The 22,677-nt window shown below is 38.8% G+C and overlaps 1 protein-coding gene across 1 annotated transcript in view; it reads left to right on the forward strand.

Annotated features, from left to right (window-relative positions):
• VPS13B (vacuolar protein sorting 13 homolog B) overlaps positions 1-22,677 on the forward strand; it is a 499,565-nt gene that overhangs the window by 382,761 nt on the left and 94,127 nt on the right. The window contains exons 35-36 of the mRNA XM_082499631.1: positions 1,368-1,505; positions 15,522-15,926. Coding sequence (XP_082355757.1) covers positions 1,368-1,505; positions 15,522-15,926 — 543 coding nt within the window. The remainder of the gene's footprint in view (positions 1-1,367; positions 1,506-15,521; positions 15,927-22,677) is intronic.

Consider the following 22,677-nt stretch of genomic DNA (forward strand, 5'->3'; position numbering starts at 1 on the left):
ACATGGAAAATACACAAATCTGCTGTATGCAGTGACAGCTCTTAAACAACTGTTGAGAGCTGACTTTATAAATGTATAGCAGGAATAAAGGGAAGGAAAGGCTGTAATGTATATGCCATGCAGTACAAATACTGCTGTAAAGTCATTCCCTGAAAATTGATCAAATAAAAACAGAAGAATGTGCTAACTTTTGATCTTTTCCATATAGATCTAAAGTCATGATCAATTGGTTTCAGTAGGTTCTTTGAAATCACATAAGGGTTCATATGTGCCAAGTTTTATATGAATCACATGATAAGGTCAAGAAATACAAATTCCAAAGCTGACTTTATATACCCGGTCCACATATGACTGTGATACCACGATACCATATGTTGACTATAATAGTGGGTATGTAAATACTGTTCTTGAAAGGAATCTGTTCAGTAAAACTCAAATAAAGCAATTATAGCAGCTTTTAATTAACTGAAAATGGGAGAGAATAACATCAAGAAAATCTTAAATTATTAACGATGAGGCAGACATTCAATAATTAACATGGCAGTCATGATAATAAAGAATAATTGATTATTTAGAATTTAAGACCAGTAGTGCCAGAATTGAGGACTATTATAATGAAGGTCATGAGTTGCTAAAGATTAAGAAGCCTTTTTACACTACTGATTTTGCCATTCGTGATATGTGGAAAATGAAGACAAGGAGGAAATTAATTTTAATGGACTATTGTAATACTATAAACGGATCAAAGGAATACAATTCAAGGTGGTATGCAAGAATAGCTACTAATTAGCTATTGAGTGAAACTCCAAAGAGAATGATATAACCACATTGTCATTATGCTCTATTCCTGAGATCTGGTAGCATTCTAGTCTTTTAGCCTTCATCATTTATCTTTCCGTTATTATTTTCTCTGCCTGGCTATGAAAATACAGTCTATAAATAGCAGGTTTTGAGCACAGATTCTCTTGTGAGGACTCCTTAAGTGTTGTCATAATTAAAGCTAAAATTGTGTGCTATTTAAGGTCATCTTGTAGTAATTGATGTCTTTTACTCATATTTTACTTGGCGTTTTTGCAGGTTTTCTACATTTTGTGTAATTACATCTTTGTCCTCTTGCCTGTGTATGTATGCATCGTTATACACATGCATCTGTCTGTAAGCGCAAATGCTATGTATAAAAGTAGTATTAGGAATATTATTTACTGTGTTACATTTAAAACTTTTTTATTTAATCAGTTATATTTAATGCACTTCTTGCCACATGTGTTGATTAATCAATTTTGTAAGTAGCATTTTATTATGTATCATATTCCTGGAATATCATTAATTACTATTAATGACTATGATCATTATCATATGACCTGTAGATCCTGGGAAGACTCTACCAGAAGCTCTGGATTATTGCAAGATTTGGTTGCAGACGGTAGCAGGAGAGGTAGATGCTAAAAGTGGTATTCCGCCTCCTCTTATCACTGTGCAAATTAAAGACTTCCTTAATGGACCAGGTAAACATTGCACTTTAATCTCTATTTTCTAATGTAATCTATTGGTAGATATACACACATTAGATCATCACAAAAATGTTGTATTCCTTGCTAATGAATGGGAACATTTCCTCCAGCAATTACTCTGAACTGAAATCAAAGTTGAGGAATGGTTAGTCCTGAACCAGTCCTAGGTTTAAGGTGTAATTATTTATTTTCTTCTCAAGGTAAACTTAGAAATTTTGCTCCTCAAGAAGGCAGATTTCCAGCAGAATGAAACCTACCTGCTTCTAGTCCTAGAACAACTGAAATTTTATTACAGTTATGTTCATAAAAGCTGACTTTTGAAATGTTTCTGAAGATTTTTGTAAGCTGCCTTCTCTTAGGTTCTTTGGAATCTGGATACCTGACATTGCAAATTCCTATAATCTATAGTGTCAATACTGTAAAACTTAAAAAAGAGTGATATTGTGTTTCTTTAGTTAACACAGAGTATAAGTGGTGTAGTATGAAGGTTTGTTAGCATTTACTTAAAATAGTGTGACTTGAAGTTTCACTTCTAGAGTGTCAGATACTTCTGCAAATTGAAGTATGTAATCCATTCTCTATTTTGTGAATTATGTGTTTATAACTATGTTCCTATGTAGAATATAATTGAGGTTATATTAGAAGCTAGAAAATACATTTACATTTACTTGTGCTATCATAATTCATCTCTCTTATGCATATTTGTTATAATTTGTTGAATTGTGTAACTTTTTTTTTCTCGTGAATATCTTTACTTCACTCAGCACGCAGAATGAGCTGTTACCAGTCGTTTAGTGAGCAACTCTTCAGTACTGGGTTTTCCTATTCATTCAGTTGTCTATTCATACAGTCTTACAGCACACTATCTAAACCTGGCTCTACAGTAGAATCACTTATTTCCTCTGCGTTGCTTACTGCTTTAGGAGCACCTCAGAAATACCAATTTACTTCCACAACCCTCCCATGTGTGATGTAATAGTATGCCTTCACCTTTTCATGGAAGGCAACTGAGGCACAGGGAAAATAAAGATTTTCCCATTATATTAAGGTTACCAATTTAAACCACACAATTTAGTTTTCCAAGGTACTTAAAAATATATAAATTTAGATGTTGGAAACACAGTTCATATTGTCTTTGGGTGAAGCAGTAATCGCTTCTGCATATCAGACCCCACCATTTCAAATTGATCAACCAGAGAACGAGACATACATATTTACCCACTGACTATAAATGCTGTGGTTAAGTAACTTGAAAGTCCATTTTTTTTGCACACAGGCATGCAGGAATCTCAGGGAAAGAATAAAGTATGTTAAAAACCTCAGCATTATCACAGAATTTTCAGAGTTTTCAGAGTTGGAAGGGACCTCTAGAGATCATCTAGTCCAACTCCCCTGCTAAAGCAGGATTGCCTAGAGCACATTACTCAGGACTGCATCCAGGCGGGTCTGGAAAATCTCCAGAGAAGGGGACTCCACAACCTCCCTGGGCAGCCTGTTCCAGTGCTCTGTCACCCTCACCGTAAAGAAGTTTTTCCGTGTATTTGAACGGAACTTCCTGTGTTCTAACTTGTGCCCACTACCCCTCGTCCTGTCACTTGGAACCATTGAAAAGAGCCTGGCTCCATCCTCCTTCAACCCACCCTTTAGATACTTGTACGCCATAATAGGGTCTCCCCTCAGCCTTCTCCAGGCTAAAGAGTCCCAGCTCTCTCAGCCTTTCCTCATAAGGGAGATGCTCCAATCCCTTAACCATCTTAGTTGCCCTTGGCTGGACTCTCTCCAGCAGTTCCCTGTCCCTCTTGAACTGGGGAGCCCAAAATTGGACACAGTATTCCAGTTGTGGCCTCACCAGTGCCGATTAGGGGGAGAGAATGACCTCCTTCGACCTACTGGCCACACTCTTCCCTATGCAGCCCAGGATTCCATTGGCCTTTTTGGCAACAAGGGCACATTGCTGGGTCATGGATAATTTACTGTCTACTAGGACCCCCAGATCCTTCTCCTCCAAGCTACTTCCCAGCAGGTCCGCCCCTAACCTATACTGGTGCTTTGCATTCTTCCTCCCCAGGTGCAGGACCTTGCACTTGCTTTTGTTGAACCTCATTAGGTTCTTCTCTGCCCAGCTCTCCAGCCTGTCCAGGTCACGCTGGATGGCAGCACGGCCCTCTGGGGTGTCAGCCACCCCACCCAGTTTGGTATCATCAGCAAACTTGCTGAGGATACACTCTGTCCCCTCATCCAGGTCATTAATGAATATATTAAACAAAATTGGACCAAGCATTGACCCCTGGGGGACACCGCTGGTTACAGGCCTCCAACTAGACTCTGTGCCGCTGATCACAACCCTCCGAGTTCTGTCCCGCAGCCAACTCTCAGTCCACCTCACTGTCACCTCATCTAGCCCATACTTCCTCAGCTTCCTAATGAGGATGTTATGGGAGACAGTGTCAAAAGCCTTGCTAAAGTCAAGGTAGATAACATCTGCGACTCTCCCCTCATCCAGCCAACCAGTTACAACATCATAGAAAGCTATCAGATTGGTCAAGCATGATTTACCCTTGGTAAATCCATGTTGACTGCTTCCAATAACCTCCTGTTCCTCAACGTGTTTGGACATCCAGAATGAGTCGCTCCATTACCTTCCCAGGGACAGAGGTGAGACTAACTGGTCTGTAGTTCCCTGGGTCCTCCTTCTTGCCTTTTTTGAAGATTGGAGTGATGTCAGCCCATTGCCCCTTTTTTGGTTTTCAGTGTTTCAGTGTTATTTTAAGAGAAGATTTTAAAACCAGCTGACGATGCAGAGCTTTTGTTATATTGATCCCTATTTGGCTTCATTAATAGGACTTTGAACCTTCAGACCTACTGCATGTTCTACTGCCATTTGAACTAAAGGATTAATTGATAATAATAGTAGATTTTCATTCTAATCATAACCAGCACCAGAGGGGTAGAGACACCTAATATCAATGGTGTTTATAGATAGCTGATGAAAGCAGAGGAATATCAAGAGTCAGGATTTTTGAGTTCTATTGGAAAGCCAACAGGAAAATGTATTCTCTCTCAAGGCTACAATCTTTTGGTCACTGCTGCCCGATTGGTTTTCTTTTATCCTTTTTTTTTTTGGTTTTTATTCTTTCCAGTTTTTTTGTTTCCTCCCTCCCCACATCTGGCAGATTCCCATATTCCCAGACCCTTCGTCTGTGCATTCCCCTTTTCTCAAGGTTCTCACTGAAGTTTTCTGGTGCAATGTTTAATTTATTACACACCTGAAGGTGTTTCCCTGACACTCTCCTGTCAGTAGCACAAACTTCTAACTAAAACTAGCAAACATGGCGGTTGGTACCAGCTTGCAAACTGTGTATTCACAAGTGTTCTGTCTACTCCATTCTCAATAATTCAGTCAGATCCTGAATCAATGTTACATCTCTCCCCTCCGTGATATTTGGCTAAATAGGGAACTGAAAAGCCATAAATTAATGCATCATAAACTTCAGTCTGTTTATTCTCGCAAAGCCTATAAAACTTCAGAGATTTCCTCCAGGATATCTTCTTAGACAAAAGGCAATTTTTTTATCATCATTTTGCTGCTAATTGGAATTATCATTACATGTGACTCAACAGTAATTACTCTGAATTTTAATGAAGTGTTTTGCCGGTATAACATAGCAAAACAGCTCTGCATTCCTTTGCAGTTTTTTCTGACCTCAGCTGTTACCACTATGAGATCCTCTTCAAATAAACTAACCTTTACCAAGAAGCCTTCCTTGGGGGCTGGAGGTTTCATTGGATGAGTAATGGAAGGCGCTTTCCACATGCAATTGCGTCAGAACAGCGCATGCAAAGAGTTATGAAAGCTTGACAGCTCCTCAGCAGGCTACTGGAAAATAAGTTACTAACTCTCCTGGGGGAAAGTCCGCTAACCACAACTTCTTCCAGGGTGAGGTAGCTTGGCCGTCAGCAGGCCTGGAGAAAGTGTCTGCATCACCGGATCCTCACTAAGCTGGCAGTTGTTTATTGAGGACAAGAACCTCACCAAAACTCCTGAGGGCTCTTGTAAGGTCACCAGACAAACGATATTTGTGATGGGAGACATCACAGTTAATAAATTGAATAAATAAAGGCACTGCTGGAGTACGCTCACATTGTAGGCCTCGAAAGGCCTACTCTTTTTTGGTGAACATTTGGCAACTAACGCTGCTACTAACTGACATGTTTTCTAAGGACATGCTGTGCGTTTCCATATTAATTTATGTATATAAGTTTTATAACTCCAGTAAGTAAATTATTAAAATCCACTGGATGCACTAGTAGTACTACCTGTTGGGTGCAGCTGATCTGCTTTTCTGAAAAGTCAGCACATTTTTTAAGCTGTGCCTATGCACACAAAAATCGGGATGTAGCAGCTGTGATAACTATAGAGTTTTCTGTATAGATTTTAAGTGTTCAGAGTTCAGTGATTTAATTGTAATGTCATTTTTCTTACAAAATACATTGTTGGTGTGCTGAGGTTAAATTTCAAATATAACAATCAAGCATGCCTATGTTTTATCATGCAAACTACTATGCAAGCATTAAAAGAAAAAATCTGCAAGCAGTTCCCAGTGTTTGCTGTGTTAGATAAAACCAGTACTCCTTGTAAATAGTTTGTCAGCTGAAGTAGATAAGTAGATAGTGTTCCATAGAAAAATTGTATGGTTTCACCACACAGGAAACCAGGTTGTCAGTCCGTATTAGCTCGGAGATCAAAAAACTACAGCAAGTAGCTAAACTTGGAAACCACTAATTAAATGAGAATAACAGGATACATTAATGCACTTCTTGCCACATGAGTTGATTATTTTGTACATTTTTGGCAACTGAAGAAAAATGATATTTCTTCCAGATTCAAGGTAATAGGATCCTAGGAGAAATAAGCATTCATCATCAGGCCTGTGGGAACAGACCTCAACTTTAACCCCACAATGTATTAAAGGACTATTCTTTCTCTTTCTACAGTAACTAATTATTTAAAATTTTTTGAATTCCACCTACATCAGTTTACATGACCCTCTCTTTTATATTCAGTCTTACTGGATTGTACGTCTAATTCTTGTCTAATACATGTAAGTGAAGTATTTATTGCTTCAGCATTAGATATTATTCATTAGGTGAGGAGCAAATATGACCATCTTGTTTTAATAGTTTTTCAGAATGTATTATCTTTACTGTCTAGTTCTTTCTTTGTTGTTGGGTTTTTTTTTTAAATCAACACTGCTTTCTTAGCTATAAAAGCTGTCTTTTTCATGTATTCTTTCTGCATGCAAATGATACAAAACATTTTAATGAAGTACAGCTTCTTACAAATTGCCTTAAAATACTTATACATGCAAAATATAGGTGGTTTATGCCAAAGTCTTCTTCCCCCAGCAGTTTCTTGGGAAGATGTGAGGCTAGGTGTGAAATAACTGCAGTCCTTGATACTTCGCAAACTATGAAATACCGTGTCCCACTGAAAGACAGTGTGAGAACTGGGGCACCTGGCGGGGGGGCTCTTTCCTGCCAGTCCCTCCCTGGCACAGTTCGGACACCGCAAGGGGCACAGCCCTTGATCTAAGGTTACACATAAAAAGCAATGCACTAAACTGCGCCATGGCACTCTCTCCAGCTTTTTTCCCCCTGTTTGCAAAGGCAACAATTGTATCTATTAGCAAGGTCAGTGGTTTGGAGAAACCTGGAAAATAGCAGCTACCAGAAACCCACTAGAATAATATCTCCAGCAGGTGATAGATTAGTTGGAACAAATTGGAACCATTGCACTTCAGCAATCCTGGTTTCTTTCAAGCTGTTTTAAAAATGTCGTCATTTTAATACACAATATCAGCCCTGCGGAACAGTCCACAGCAGGTTAATTTGAATCATATGATGTATCACTGCCCTCAGCTGACATGAGCTCCGTTCCATGTGTGAAGCCATAATAAATCCATTCCCAACCGAGGCAAATTCCCTGTGAGAAGGTGAACTAATCCAGGCCTCACACTGGCATGTTAGCCCTCCGTAATTGAAAGCAGGGCCACCTGTTCCCAGCACAGTTAGCCTATAGAGAGAAAATTAGCATTAGATGAGATACTTAATATATTGAAAAATCATTCATACTACTTGCAAGTTCAGCTGTGGGCTGCTTAGCATGACATCATATATAAACCTAGGAATGTGCCCACTTGATCCCAGTTTAACAGTTTTGTTAACCATGGTGTTTGTTAACTTTGAAATGAGAATTTTTTGATTTAATGAGAGCTGACACGTGAGAAGGGGAACTAGCCAGGGTGCAGACTTTTCTAATTAACTCTGGGTCATTTGCGAAACTTTTGAGCTTTCTAGTAGGGTTTTTTTCCCTTTGCTCTTTTACAAACAAGTTTTTAAAGCACTGACACTGTAGCCATGGAATGATGTTTATTTGATTAAGAGGGCAAAGAGAAATATTCCAAACAGGTGTACCAGCCTGTAGGTATTGCTTTGGTTTTGACACATCTATTGTCTGTAATATCAGCGTAATAGTGTGTAAAATTATCAAAGTACCTTTCTAAAAGCAATGTCTACAACACTTAGTTTAAATGAAATTTAGTTTCTTAAATGTCAGTACTGAAAATGAAGACTGTACACCGAAGCCATGTGGATAAGTTTGACAATATTTTCTTGGTATCTTCTTCAGCGTATTGGCATTCGTTTTAAAACTTATTTAAAACATTTGCCCCGTTTTCTGAAATCCTGGTTTTGGGGTTTTCTTCTGTGTTTCTTTTTCCCCTTTTTTAGCGTATGTCTTAATATAGATGTATTATTCAGCAGCTAAAGCAGATAATAGAGAGTTAGTATTCATGGGTTCTTTTCCGCAGACCTGCTCCATGACCTGGAACAATTTATTTCATCTTACTGTGTTGTGCTTCAACTTCTCTGACTCTCTTGAGAGAATCAATGTTTCCCTTAGCTGGGGTTTTCCTTTCATGGTGGTGCCTCCCAATGCCCACATTATATTTTTTGGCCTCACCACCCAACCCTTGACACACTTCTATAATATATTTGGTAGTTGCACAGTTCCTTACTTTCAGTCAACATCCTATGAATAGCAGTAAACCTCCACCCTTTATTAATGGTATTTTTTGGTCTTTTCAACCTACAACAATTTATTCTGGTTCAATTGTGACAATTTAAGAAAAAAAAAAACAGAATTACATCACTGAGCCTTGTGTCAGATCTCAAACCCAGGCACTGGCTAGCAAGAGCTGCTAATGTTGTTGTGTCACCTTTGCATGATATCAGTGACATGCTAGGTCATGGAAGTAGCAGTTGTTACTGCTGGGAAACACCCCGCATGGCTCAAGTCGATTAAGCTGCCTGAAGGCTGTAGTTTGCCATATTGGCCTTAGAGAGCTGTTTCTGTGGGGCTGCAGCACACACACAGCAGTAGGTAAAAATACTAAGCAGTGACTACCAGCCTCTTCCAGACTAATTGGCATCTGTCTCACAGAAGCAGAGCACAAGATGGACTGCAGATGGCCTCTGAAGCCTTGTCTCAAGTTTCTTCCTTCTTTTCCCTTGATCCAAATTGGGAATGATGAATTAGAGTATAAAACCAATTCGTTTATATTCCTCTTGCTTTTCAATTTCTTTTAATTTGTCTCTCTTTTGATGCCTGACCAGGGACAATTGAGAACAGTACAGCTAGTCTTTTCTTTACATGTCTCTCTCTTTCCTATTTTTATAAATTTAATTTTTGCAATTCAGCCATTTCCCTGTTACCAAAGGGCCACCCTGACTCCAAATCAGAATCAGGGCTCAAGATTACCTTTACCTTCCTCAGATTTCCTCTGTTAGTCTCCTTACATCAGGATGGGTGGCTCCTAGACAAAGTATATTACTGGTGGTAAAATGTTTTGTGCCTGTTGTCAGCTCCTCTTCTGTTTAGGACTAGGAAATTCAATCCTCCTAAGAGTTTAGGACAAATAATTTCTTCTATAGCAATACTATTAAGAAGTTTAATATTTTACAGCCTTCTTGGGGTAGGGGAGAGCAAGACCCATGTCCAACCTGAGGAAGAAAGACCTGGCCTTTTCTATATTAGCTATGAGAAATAAAAGATCAACTGCAGAATGAGGGGTATGAGAAGCGAACAAATTCTTGGCAAATGCCATATTTTTCTCTCTCAGAGTTCAGCGTTTCTCATAGTCTATGAAAAGATCCCAGTCTTACAAATAAAGCTTATAAATAATTTTCATGGAGTTTACTTTCTGGTTTTTCAGATTAAGAGTATGCTATGGTAGTTTATTAGTCATAGAAATAGTAACCTGGTGTACATTAACTTATGGCCTATATTAGAATAAGCCCACTGACTTAGTAAGAGCTGGGATTGACCTAAACCAACTTGCTAGGAGCTGTATTATTTTTGTGTTACTTATTCGTCCTTAGCCCACCAAATAAAAAGTCCTTTTGAGTAATACCATTATCCCAAGTTCACAGAATAAAATTATATCTTCACAGTACAAATCTGAATGTTATGGAGAACAAGGGTAAAATACTCATAACCCTGAAATTTTTTGTCTGAAGCCCTAAGTCATAAAATGACAAAGAAAGAAATTGTTTCAGACAGAAATTTCAGAGTGCTGCTTATAGATTTTCTTTTATAGATGTTATGATTTTGTTCAAACAGGCCATATTGAATCCATTGGGTTTTTTGTAATAGATTTCAAAATACATAATAAATGTAAGTAATATGATGACTAATGGGTCAAGTGAAGTTGGAACTTTTTAAATGAGAAAATAGCTGGAAACAGTTTTCAGGAAACTATTCCAGTTGATTTTTGGTCCCCCACAAGGTGTACATTAACATAAACTCTGTAGAATCGCCTCTGGGACCTGAATTCCCTCTCTGATTTCATTATTGCAACGTGATTCTTTTCCTTTCGCTGTTAAGTCATCTCCTGGTGTGGTGGGAGCATATAATAAGTGTAATTTATTTATATTTATCTAAACTCCTTTTAACTCAGTAGTTATTTCATCATTCTGTTTCCTAGTAGCTGTTCAGAAAGTTGTGAAGGATAATTAGAAACTAGTAATTGACAGACATGGATTTACTGGGTAATCTAAAGAGATGTAGTGAAGAAATTGAGAGAGAGAAAGAATAATTCAAATTCAACACTCAAGTGCTACACTGTAATAAAAAGAATATTGCTTTGATATCATCTAAGTTCAGTCTGATTTAAACATAACCAGAAATAACTCACTTGAATGCAACCTGTTTACAAGCACAGTAATTTCTTTGTATTTGTTTGCTGGAAATAGATAAATAAGTTACTGCTATTATGTCTGAAATCTAAAGAAAGCATTGGGATATAATTATGGTAGCCAGTCACTAATAGGCAAAGGAGAGTGATGAAACTGAGGAGTTAATGGTGGCTTTGAGCTACCTTTTGCCCTGTCTTGTTCTGATGTAATTTTGGACAATTCAAAGAGTTGTTTAAATTACAGAAACCTGTGTTTTCCTACCGGTACAGAATCTGTACAGTGTTGTGTGGTGTGCTTCCCAAGGTGTTTAAAATCATCTAAAAAGACTGTTAGCTGTGGATTTTGCACCCTAGAAATTTTATTCAATCTGCATCTAGGTGACCCTTTATATTGTAACATCTCTCTTTTGCCCTTTTTGCTCCTGAACTTCTATCTTCATCAACTGTTATAAATAGCCCTTCATATTTCATCAGTTTTCACTGTTTCTTAGAAGGAACGTTAAATCTTCTTTTACAGTGCTAAGTGGAAAAAAAAAAAAAGGACAAAGACAAAAACACATGTTGATTGCTCAATTGGATTTTTATTTTTTTAATGTTTTACTTAAAATGCCAAAGAATCTCCTTACATAATCTCTCCCGAGTTGTAAAAATAACCTATGTCATTATGAGATAGTTAAAATATTTGCAGTGAAGGTTCCAGAGTTACATTTTCTGCAGTTATGCTTCTGGCTGCCACCACCTTCTCTCAGGGCTGATTCACTGGATAATAGTAACTTAATACAAACCTTTGTAAAGTTAGCAGTCATGACAACGTTTTTCTGTGTGACGTGCAGTTTCCAAACAGAAAACAGGGAAATCGTTTGCCCTAGTGTCTATTGTTTTGTTGCTTTCTTGGATGAGTGCAGTGTTTGTGAAAAGAATTTGACACTGTCCCACATGACATCATTGTCTCTAAATTGGAGAGACATGGATTCGATGGATGGACCACTCAGTGGATAAGGAATTGGCTGGACGCTCGCACTTGGAGAGTCACGCTCAATGGCTCGATGTTCAAGTGGAGACCAGTGACAAGTGGTGTTCCTCAGGGGTCAGTATTGGGACCGGTGCTGTTTAGTATCTTTGTTTGCAACAAGGACAGTGGGATTGAGTGCCCCCTCAGCAAGTTTGCTGACAACACCAAGCTGTGTGAAGCGGTCGACACACCTGAAGGACAGGATGCCATCCAGAGGGACCTGGACAGGCTGGAGAGGTGGGCCTGTGCCAACCTCATGAAGTTCAACAAGGCCAAGTGCAAGGTCCTGCCCGTTGGTCAGGGCAATCCCATGCACAAACACAGGCTGAGCCAAGGATGGATCAAGAGCAGCCCTGAGGAGAAGGACGCGGGGGTGTTGGTTGATGAGAAGTTCAACATGAGCCGGCAATGTGTGCTCGCAGCCCAGAAGGCAAACCATGTCCTGGGCTGCATCAAAAGAAACGTGGCCAGCAGGTGGAGGGAGGTGATTCTGCCCCTCTATGCCACTCTGGTACGATCCCACCTGGAGTACTGCATCCAGCTCCGGGGCCCCCAACATAAGAAGACCATGGACCTGGTGGGGGCAGTCCAAAGGAGGGCTGCAAAGATGATCAGAGGTCTGGAGCACCTCTCCTGTGAAGACAGGCTGAGAGAGTTGGGGCTGTTCAGCCTGGAAAAGAGAAGGCTCCAGGGAGAGCTTATAGCATCCTTTCAGTACTTAAAGGGGGCCTACAGGAAAGATGCTCATTTGTTTGATTGGGGTTTTTTTGGGTTGGTTTTAAACATTTCATTAGACTCATAGAATCTTAGAATGGTTTGGGTTGGAAAGGACCTTGAAGATCATTGAGTTCCAACCCCCCTGCCACAGACAGGAACACCTCCCACTAGACCAGGTTGCCCAAGGCCACGTCCAGCCTGGCCTTGAACACCTCCAGGGATGAGGCCTCAACAACCTCTCTGGGCAACCTCTTCCAGTGCCTCACCACCCTCAAAGTGAAAAATTTCTTCCTAATGTTTAATCTGAACCTACCCTCTTCCAGTTTAAAGCCATTTCCCCTCGTCCTATCACTACATGCCCTAGTAAAAAGTCCCTCAGCTCTCCTGTAGGCCCCCTTTAGGGACTGGAAGGCCGCAATAAGATCTCCCCGGAGCCTCCTCTTCTCCAGGCTGAACAGTCCCAACTCTTTCAGCCTCTCCTCATAGGAGAGGTGCTCCAGCCCTTGGATCATCCTCGTGGCTCTCCTCTGGACATGCTCCAGCAAGTCCATGTCCTTCTTGTGTTGGGGACTCCAGAGCTGGATGCAGTACTCCAGGTGGGGTCTCACGAGAGTGGCGTAGAGGGTCAGAATCACCTCCTTCGACCTGCTGGCCAGGCTTCTTTTGATGCAGCCCAGGATACAGTTGGCCTTCTGAGCTGCGAGCACACATTGCTGGCTCATGTTGAACTTCTTATCAATCAGCACCTCCAGGTCCTTCTCCTCAGGGCGGCTCTCCAGCCATTCCCTGCCAAGCCTGTATTTGTGCTTGGGATTGCCCGAACCCAGATGTAAGACCTTGCACTTGGCCTTGTTGAACTGCATGAGGTTGGCTTGGGCCCACCTCTGCAGCCTGTCCAGGTCCCTCTGGATGGCATCCCTCCCCTCCAGCATGTCTACCTCGCCAAACGGCTTGGTATCATCGGCAAACTTGCTGAGGGTGCACTCGACCCCACTGTCCATGTTGCCAAGAAAGATACACTGCTTTCCATTTGAGTACCATAAGTAAATTGATATCATAATGTCACATGGGTCTCTACTTCATTTGTAAGTCTCCTTTCTCCATTCAAGGGGAGGAAGGGACATCCCATGATGTATGCAAAAAAGGCAGGCAAGTCTTGGGGTATTCTTTAGTACTAAGATGATTGGAGAGATTTTCAAGTGTTATGACATTTTTCTTCCCTTGGTTTTACTTAAAAATATCGGTGCATAAGTATTTTGAAAAATTTTCCAAGTTGATCATGTGTGGTTTTGGATGCCTAAAAATCTCGGTCTCTTCTTATGTTCAGCTTTCTAGCTTTGATACTTGCCTTTCTGCTAGGCCCATGTGTTAGCTAGTGTTTTGCCACAGTTTCTAGTTCAGCGTGGAAGGCTTTAACACAAAAGAAAGGATTTTCAATAAACCAGTAATTAAAATGTTAAGTTTCAATTGAAATAGTTTTTCAGTCTTAAATTTCAGTTAGCTGTGGCTTCTTCAGTACCATAGACTTTTTTCTAAGATTGTTTTGGGTTTTTTAATTCAGCTGTAACAAATCTTACATGGGCCATTAATAAGTTTCTCTCATCTTTATAGAAAAAGGGGTAATTTATAATTCAGAGACTTATCTATTCAGATACTAAAGCACCTAACTGAAATTTAGAACCCCTACATATTTTAGCGGGTCGGAAAAGTGCTTTGTTATCTGCCTGGGACTCTCTGAAGTCAGTATAAACCTATGCTTAAGAGCAGATCTAAAGCTCTGTTCCTGCAGCCCTTTACACTTGTGGTAAAAACTTGTAATTTACCTAAAGAGTGGGAGAATGGAGCTCATTCAGTTTGCATCAGCATTAAGAGTAAAACATGATACTGGACAACTTGAAACTAGGTCCTAATTTTGGTGAAATATTCATTAATCTGTGTAAAACCTTGAACAAACAGTGTTTCCGATATATATTTATAATGAAACTTGAAACTAAGTAGTCCTGTTTTCTCTGAACATTTAATGTAGCTTAGATATATGCACAGAATTTTAATAATTTTTGGTTCTTGGCGGTGGGAATCAAACGGCAAAGTGAAAAGCAAACTTTCCCCCCTGCCCAGGGTGGCTGTCTCATAAATGAGTGAAAGCTGAATTTAAAATGGAAAAATTAAAAAACTAAATTAAAGCTGGATTCCTGTAATGAAGTGTAATGTAGTGATTAAAAAGGCAGATAGCAGCACAGAAATAAGTTTCAACCATCGTAAAATCCTGCTTCCTGTCTGTGAAATAATCTTGGTAATTGCAACATCTCAGCTACCAAAATATCACTATTGTCAATGTTGTTTATATTAGTTGTGATTTCTAAAAGTTCTGTGAGACTTTTAGTAGTCTGGGAAGTACCGAAATCCTTTACTAAAGAGACAAAGTACATTTTTAAAATATTAGGTTATTCTTATCTCCCTGGAAAACAAAGAAATTTAAACATACCTCAGTTTTTAAAATGGCTTTTTATTCCACATTTAATCTTGAAAATCCATTGAAGAATACTGCGTATTAGCTATGTAGGAAACAACAGAATATACATGTTATTCACTCATTTAAATGTGTTGAAAATGTTCACTGTTGGCTTTGGAGTTTAGTCAAATAGTTCTACTGGATGTAAAACTCAAGAGAATGTGAAGTATATTTTCATTCTGACACAAAAGGACTAATATATTTACCCTCCTACACACTCAAAGTGTGTGTCTTTCAGATAGCTGTGGTGATCCCTGGGGAAAAAAACAAGGAAATACGTTTGACATTTCTTCCTTTAAAACTGTATCTAGTGAAGAATGCTTGTAGTACTTTTCATGATGTTTTAATTCAGATTTATTCCTAAAAATATTGTTTCATTATATTCTATCGATTGAGTCCTTTTAATGAGACATGGTAGAAGTAATGTTATCTCCACTAAATGTCTAATATGTTTACATTACTTGAATAAGTGCCCTATAGCTTCTCATATTTCTTTCTCCAATTCTCTCCTACAGCTGACGTAAACGTGGATGTATCAAAACCTTTGAAAGCAAATCTCAGTTTTGTCCGACTTGATCAAATAAACCAGTTTTTGAAGAAAATCATAACCAGAAATGATGATGAGCCCAGGAAGGAAGCTGCTCTGTCAGCTGGCATTATTCCTGATGAGGATGTCACTTCGATAACCAAACACCCCAGTACAAAGGATTTGCTACCTGCAGCACATACCAACACTGCGCAGGTTTCAGTACAAGAAAACTTGTGGCGAGCCCTTTCGTGCTTCCAGAAAATTTCCATTCACACCGTTCAAACGGTTGTTTCGATGGAAACCATACCACATCCCAATAAACCTTGTTTGTTAGTCTCTTTATCAAACCTCAGTGGGAGCCTGAATATTAAAAGTGGACATAAAACTGCAGGTAAGAGTTTTTGAAAGTTGGAACTGCTACTGATTTGTTCAAGTGGTGGCCTAGTAACCATTTAAAGCTTGGGGCATTGAAGGGAACTCCACTAGCTAACAATAAATCCTCAACAGAAAATAGCAAATCCCTGATAGACTCCACGACCTGAGTTTTCCTTGCAGTGACGCTGCACCTAAGAGTGCTTAATTTTGTAGTTAATATCCCCTAACTTGTAATTATTAATTTATTGACAGAATTCTGGCTAGAATAGGGTTACAAGAACCACTATTCTGGTATTTGGATAATTCAGCACATACTTCAAAGGGCAAAATTTTGACAGTTTTCACTCTGTAACTACATTTTCTTGTTAGGACCCTATATTTCTGTTTTAAAAAAAAAAATATATATTTATGGCCCTGACTCATTCTACTGTGTAAATATTGGGTCATACCATTATTCTCCTCCAGGCTTATGAAGTTTTAAGTTTTTACGTGCTTCCTCTGCACAGCTGAGAGTCACCCAGGGAAAACGGGTGCTCCAGCCTCATTAAACAGAGCTATGAGGAAACTTTACACTTTGGGTATAATTAACGGGATACCAGAGACTCATTTAAAATGAAGACATTTTGAGTGTCTTTGTAAATTGTTTTATTAGTCTTTTAATAAAATTAATAAGATGGTACATTTACATGATGTGGAGATGAGCCAGATGTACGTAGTTGGCAGAGTAGCTTGCGAGGTAAAATGGCCTGTAGCTGAGAGGAACAAGTTGGATGCCAAGTGAGGTGGTGATTTATTTCTTTTTCATCAGAAATGTTTCTCCTCAGGCCAGCAAGTTTCAGTGCTTCTTTATTGTTTTAAAAGTTAAAAATGAGAAATTTAAGGTTCGTAGTACATGAAAGCCTGTGAAAGTGCTGCAGCCTGAAACTCTTGATTTGTCCATAAATAAACAGCAGTACAAGCAGGAACAGTGCCTGCATTCCCACGCTTTTCCAGTCAGATTACAACCCCAGCATAGAAAGCACTGTAACTGAGTAAAAAGCCTTTCTGATGTCCTTTAAATAGTTCTAGTTTTCTTTCTGTGTAATAATCCTCTTTCCTTCCATCGCTTCGTCTCTATCATTTATACACTATCAGTCCCATGGTACATTATGGTGTCCACAGCAAGCTTCGATATATCAAAGCCGAGCCTGTTCCGTCCCTGTACTGGAAAGCAATTTGGCAAACTCAGCAGTGTATATCACTTACCCTGGAGCTTTTCATCCTCCCAGGAGGATGTACCTTGCCTTGCATGTTAAGCCTCAGAAACATTTTGCTACAAAGTTCTGTTTCTTAATTCTTCTGGCAGTCTGAGGAAGCCAATCTTTCTTTTTCACGTCACTAGCTATACATGAATCTTCAGTATGTTTGTAGTCTGGCAAGCATTGTTAAGTAAAGCAATACTGATGCTGAATCTAATGAAAATGGAAATTACGTATTCTATATGAAGAACTTTCATAACCAGACAATACATAGGCATCAACAGACTCTTTTCACATTTTTTTCCAGTTAAAGTTGCCTTGTCTTTGCTTTAGAAAAAGAGAAATACAAGTGCATGAGGTTTTGCATGCTGTCGTGATGGCACAATAAATTGTTTTAAGTTTCAAGAAGTGTGAAAGACACTTCCACAAAACCGATTGAAACTGTCAAAAATTATTTTAATAATTTATTTTTATTTTTATTTAAAATTATTAATTTGAAATTAAAGTGCTGATAGAAACCAAAGTGGAGGTTATAACTTCAGGAAAGAAGACAAATTAGTCTAGGGGAAATGGTATTATAATCTTGTGTTCAAAATACTTTAGAAGAATACCACAGTTACTAACTAGATTTGTTTTATTATTGCAAAGAAATTAGGCAACCTAACTCAATTTAAAAAAAAAAAAGTGTAGTAGCCGTGTCTTGGGAACAAGGAGTATTTAAACATGTCAGTTCTTCACTACTTTTCTTTTTACAAAAGGCTTTATAGATCTACCTTTTGAGCTGAACAGGGTTAATGTCAGACTTTTTTTATAGAATGAAACTAATACGCAAATACTTCACTGTGTCTTTGATTTTACAGTCAAATAACTATTGCGACCATCTGCAGCAGCTGCATTTTACGAATTATTTGCTGAACCAAACTAAGCACAATGACAAAAGTACTCATCTCAGATGTACTGTTAAAACAGAGGAAGAAAAAGGAGCATTGCTTGCCTTTTGTACAGTATGACCATCTGCTGTACAGATGTTATTGTATAGAATGACTTCAGATACAATAATTGTAGAAAATTTTTATTAAAACCTCAACAATTTGCACTTGTTTACTTGAATCTGCATAACTCCCCAGTGAGACAACACAATACGCTTGGGGTTTTTTTGGTTCTCACTAGCTTTCTCTTTGATCCTTTTTGATGTGCTGACTTTAATAAACATAGTTAAAAACACTGTTCAAAAACATCATGGAAAAAACTACAAAGGAACAATTATAGCAGTAGAAACTACTCTAATCCCTTACTTACGCAAGCTATTTTTAGTGAAATATGTTTTTTTACACATTTTATGTGGCAGTGTTTTACAAACAGTGTAAACGACCCCTTTTCCAGATGAGTTTTAACGTAGGAGATGAAGTTGGTTTGTAAGGAATCCTATTTCCTAAGAATTATTTAGCGAAAAAATCTTGCAAGAATGTATTGTCGGCATTTTTCCTCCCTTATAGGGGGAAAACAAAAGTGCGTGACCTTGTGTAATGCTTTGAATTTTTTAGCTGAAATTAAGAAAGAAGCTTGCCATATAACTTTTTTTTTTAATTATCAGTTTTCCCTCTAGACTTCCCTGGTTTAATCATGGAAGCTAAAGGCCTTCTGTTTTAATTTTTCTTCTTAATTTCTTATGAAAGTAAAAAGATGTTGCTTCTGAAACAGAGGGGCTAATTAGTTGAATTATTTCACTTCTAACAAAATAAATTCTAAGTGTTGAACGCTCACATTGCAGTTGGATCAAATTAAAACATGTCCATTTCTACATATCCTGCTGCACTGTTATACAACCCCAAACCCTTTGCGTGTCAAGGGACTTCATTTTTTGGACATTTTTCATGTTTTAATACAACAGTTACTTATAACAACATGGTTACTATTTCTGCTAGAATACTTATGTTCTCCTCTGTACTTATGGTGAAATTCCGAGTATTTTGGTTTTAGTAAAGTAATACTGTTGTAGAATGTGATGCAGCGTATTTACAAAAAACAAACCAAACCAAAATCCCTTTTCCAAAAAAAAGATATTAATTTTACTTCAGAAGAGGCTACCAGTATAGTTTTTCTGATACCTCAAGGGCAGGAGTTTAACTCACACTGATGTAAATTAAATATTTTTCTGTACTCATTTTATATTATGTGACTTAGAGTTACAAGTTAAAACTTGTACCCCTTTAATACAAGCAAATAACAAACATGCAGCTTATTTGTACTGTTGACAAAATCTCCCAAGTTCAAGAACTATCGTTAGACCTGGTTCAGCATTGTTTGGCCTCTGAAGTATGTGGCATCTTCTACAAAGTGGATAGAGCTCTCAAGTGCCATGTACCAAGTTAGATTTGAGATTGCTGGTATCACACTTGAGGTATATAGCTTTCTCCAGAACAGTCACATGCCGTTAAAGTTGAAATAATTTTTATCAATAAATACTAGGAAATAGAATGCAATTCTGAACATATGGCTTTCAGTTAATTTGGGTTTGGTGTTGAAATTAGCACTACCTACCTGCCAAAAGAGCAGATAAATGAAAGTAGTTGAGGACTGTACTCTCCCCAGAGTGAAAGACGGCAAGAAGCCTGTAGCCTCTCGGTGGAGCCTTATTTTGCTCTGGCTGGACACAGGAGGGAAGTCTTGCTGTTCAGTGTCTGAACTGAGAGCGCTACGGACATAAAATATTCCAAAGATCATAGACAGAATTCCCCAGTCCTCCATCCTGTATGCAGAGATGATTACTTTAGCATATAAATAAGGGAAAAAAAACCACTAGTTGAGCGTATGATAATCGCAAGTATTTTTACTAAACCTTAAAGAAACTACACACTTTACAGAAATATTAAAAATTAAATGCAGCTATTAATTGGTGTAGAGCAAAGACCAAACTTAATTTTGGAGTTAACTGTCTCTCTTGAGAATACTCCGCTAAGGCGTTGTCATAGCGTTTGGATGCTGCAGATATGCAAGTTAGCCCATGGGGAAATAAAACATTAAATTAGATATGACTACCTAAAATAATATGCAGCAGTAACAAGCCATTTACAACACCCAGAAGACCTTTGTTACTTTTAGAAAGAAATATAAACTCTTTCCAACACTTGAACAATAGGAAATTAATTCTTTGTCAGCAAAAGCCAGAGGACAAACTAAATATTTAAATGGCCACTGAGGATTGAGGTGGAAGTGCAGCTTGTAGACAGCTATACAAATCACTAACAAACCTTAATGAATATTGGGTGTAGGCATCAGGGTCCTGTCAGATTTGACACCATGTCCCAAGTAGCTTAAACCCAACACTCAAGAAAAGGTGGAGACCTCATCAGGTCTCTAACATCTGGGATTTTATTTGTCATTTTGGCATACCCTGCAAGCGCAAAAGAAAGAGTAAAAGGGGATTATCCTGACAATGAAATGAGTTACTGAATCTTGTGATAATGAAAAGCAGAAGAATTCTAATTCCTTTCTATAGTCCCTGAGGTGGAGGTGCGTTTATAGTTCTGCAGGAGTATAATGTAGGAGGGAAGAACAGATGGCCTAAAATCCATGAAACAAGACACCACCTAATCCCAGGACTGAGTACCACTATTAATCCTGGTCAGATTCCCTACTGGTACTTTGTAACAGGGTTCAGAATTGCTACTGATGAACTAGCATGTTAAGTTGGGGGCAGGAGGGGGAGAAAAAAGGAAAAAAGTTAGTTGTGGGTTGTTGATTCAAGACGGTGTGCACTAATTTTGTAGAACTTCATTTACAGTTTAAATAACTCAACTTTAAAAAATGAACTCCAAATGAAATTCAGTCCAGGACAAATACAGTTGGTTTTGTAATGTCTTCGGCTTTATCGTGAGAGTAATTGTGTATTTTATTGAGACTGGAATTTCTTTTGTTATGTGGATCCCAGTGCTATATGTGGCAGTAGTAGGTGATACAGCATTTTCATGGTAGTCAATTCTATAGATGTTATGGTTTGAGAAACCCACAACAATTTATTGTCGTTTAGACAATTACTTTATCACCCAATGACCCCTCCCCACCTGGGAAGGGGAATTGGGAGAAACAAGGAAACCTGAAGGTTGAAATATAAACAGATTTAGTAGAATAAGACTAGATAATTAACATTAATAACACTAAAGCAACAATATTTGTCCCAATACCAATGTAAAATATACGAGGATTGTACTCAGCCAATTTTATCAGCGGGAAGCTGTGCACTCCCAGAAGTGCCAGTGTCAGACACTGAGCTCTGCAGCTTCGGGAGAAAGGGAAGGGAAGGCCTCAGGGGTCTGGCACTGGGACAAGAAGTTCTCAGGATCACAACCATTAAGGAAGAGAGAACTTCGCAGGAAACTTTCTAATTTATGTTGTATGTGACGTTCGTGGTATGAGATAATCCTGTTGGTCAGCTTGGGTCAAGTGCCTGGGTCTCGCTCCTCCTCATCCCTGCACCTGGCGAGCTGGAAAACCCTGAGACCTTAAAATCCACACACCATAGATGGCTGTATAGTAAATATTTTCACAAATTCAGACACTAGAGTCTTCTAGAAGTGCAGTCTTCCCAAGCATTAGAAGAGAAATTAGTCCTGTGTCACTCACACTAGGACAATAGAATATTTACATTCATGAGGAAATACAGATAACAGTGAAAGCTGAATATTTTCTTTGTACCTTAGAAGCTTTCTATGCAATTCCTCCAGTTCAATCTACGTTTTGCACTGTAAGGTACACAACACAGAGATTAAGCATTATTGCCCAGTCTTAAGGACCAGGTCCTTAAGTTGTTTAAATTGTTAACATAGCGACAACACTGTTTCTTCTTTTTCTGTGACAAGAATGAGGTGGGATGAGATCACCAGCATGCTTCCACAGGAAGTTTAGGTTACTGTGGCCACATATTTCCACACTCCGCCTTGTGGTAGCTCTGCTACTCAGGCAGCTGTTCACTGAGTTGAGCCAGGGCACTGGTCTGTCTGAAAACAAACCCAACAGGAAGGAAAAGTTTCCAGCAGGATTGTCTCCTTAGCTCACTGGATAGGTACAATTTAATGACCATGCTTGCACAAAAGACAATTCAGAGAACTATATAAAGTAGGGAGGGAGAGGAAGAATTGAAGGGAGGAGAAGATTGGAACATAGGAGCCTGGACCTGGACTGGCCTTAATCCTGGGGAACCACATCCCAAGAGTGCAGGGAAACCTGTTCAGTTTGTGGCCTGGGTGTATCTGTCAAGCCTTGGACTTCCACAAGCATAATTCACTGTGTTATAGAAGCTCAAACAGCTCAGGTGCTGCAAGGCACTATCTTCAGTATGGTTTATTTATGAAGAAAAGTTACCCTCTAGTTCATGGACTATTTAGTTTATTAAAGTGGTCGAAATCCAGTGAATCAAGCATAGAGCAGAGAAGCAAGACACCAAAGCTATAATTCTAATTCAACCTTGTGGCAATTATATAGGGCTACATTTTGAGTGGCATCCACTATTTTGTAATGCCTCATTTACTG

The sequence above is a fragment of the Vanellus vanellus genome, assembly GCF_965231255.1.
Source record: "Vanellus vanellus genome assembly, chromosome: 2".
NCBI classification, from domain to species: Eukaryota; Metazoa; Chordata; class Aves; order Charadriiformes; family Charadriidae; genus Vanellus; species Vanellus vanellus.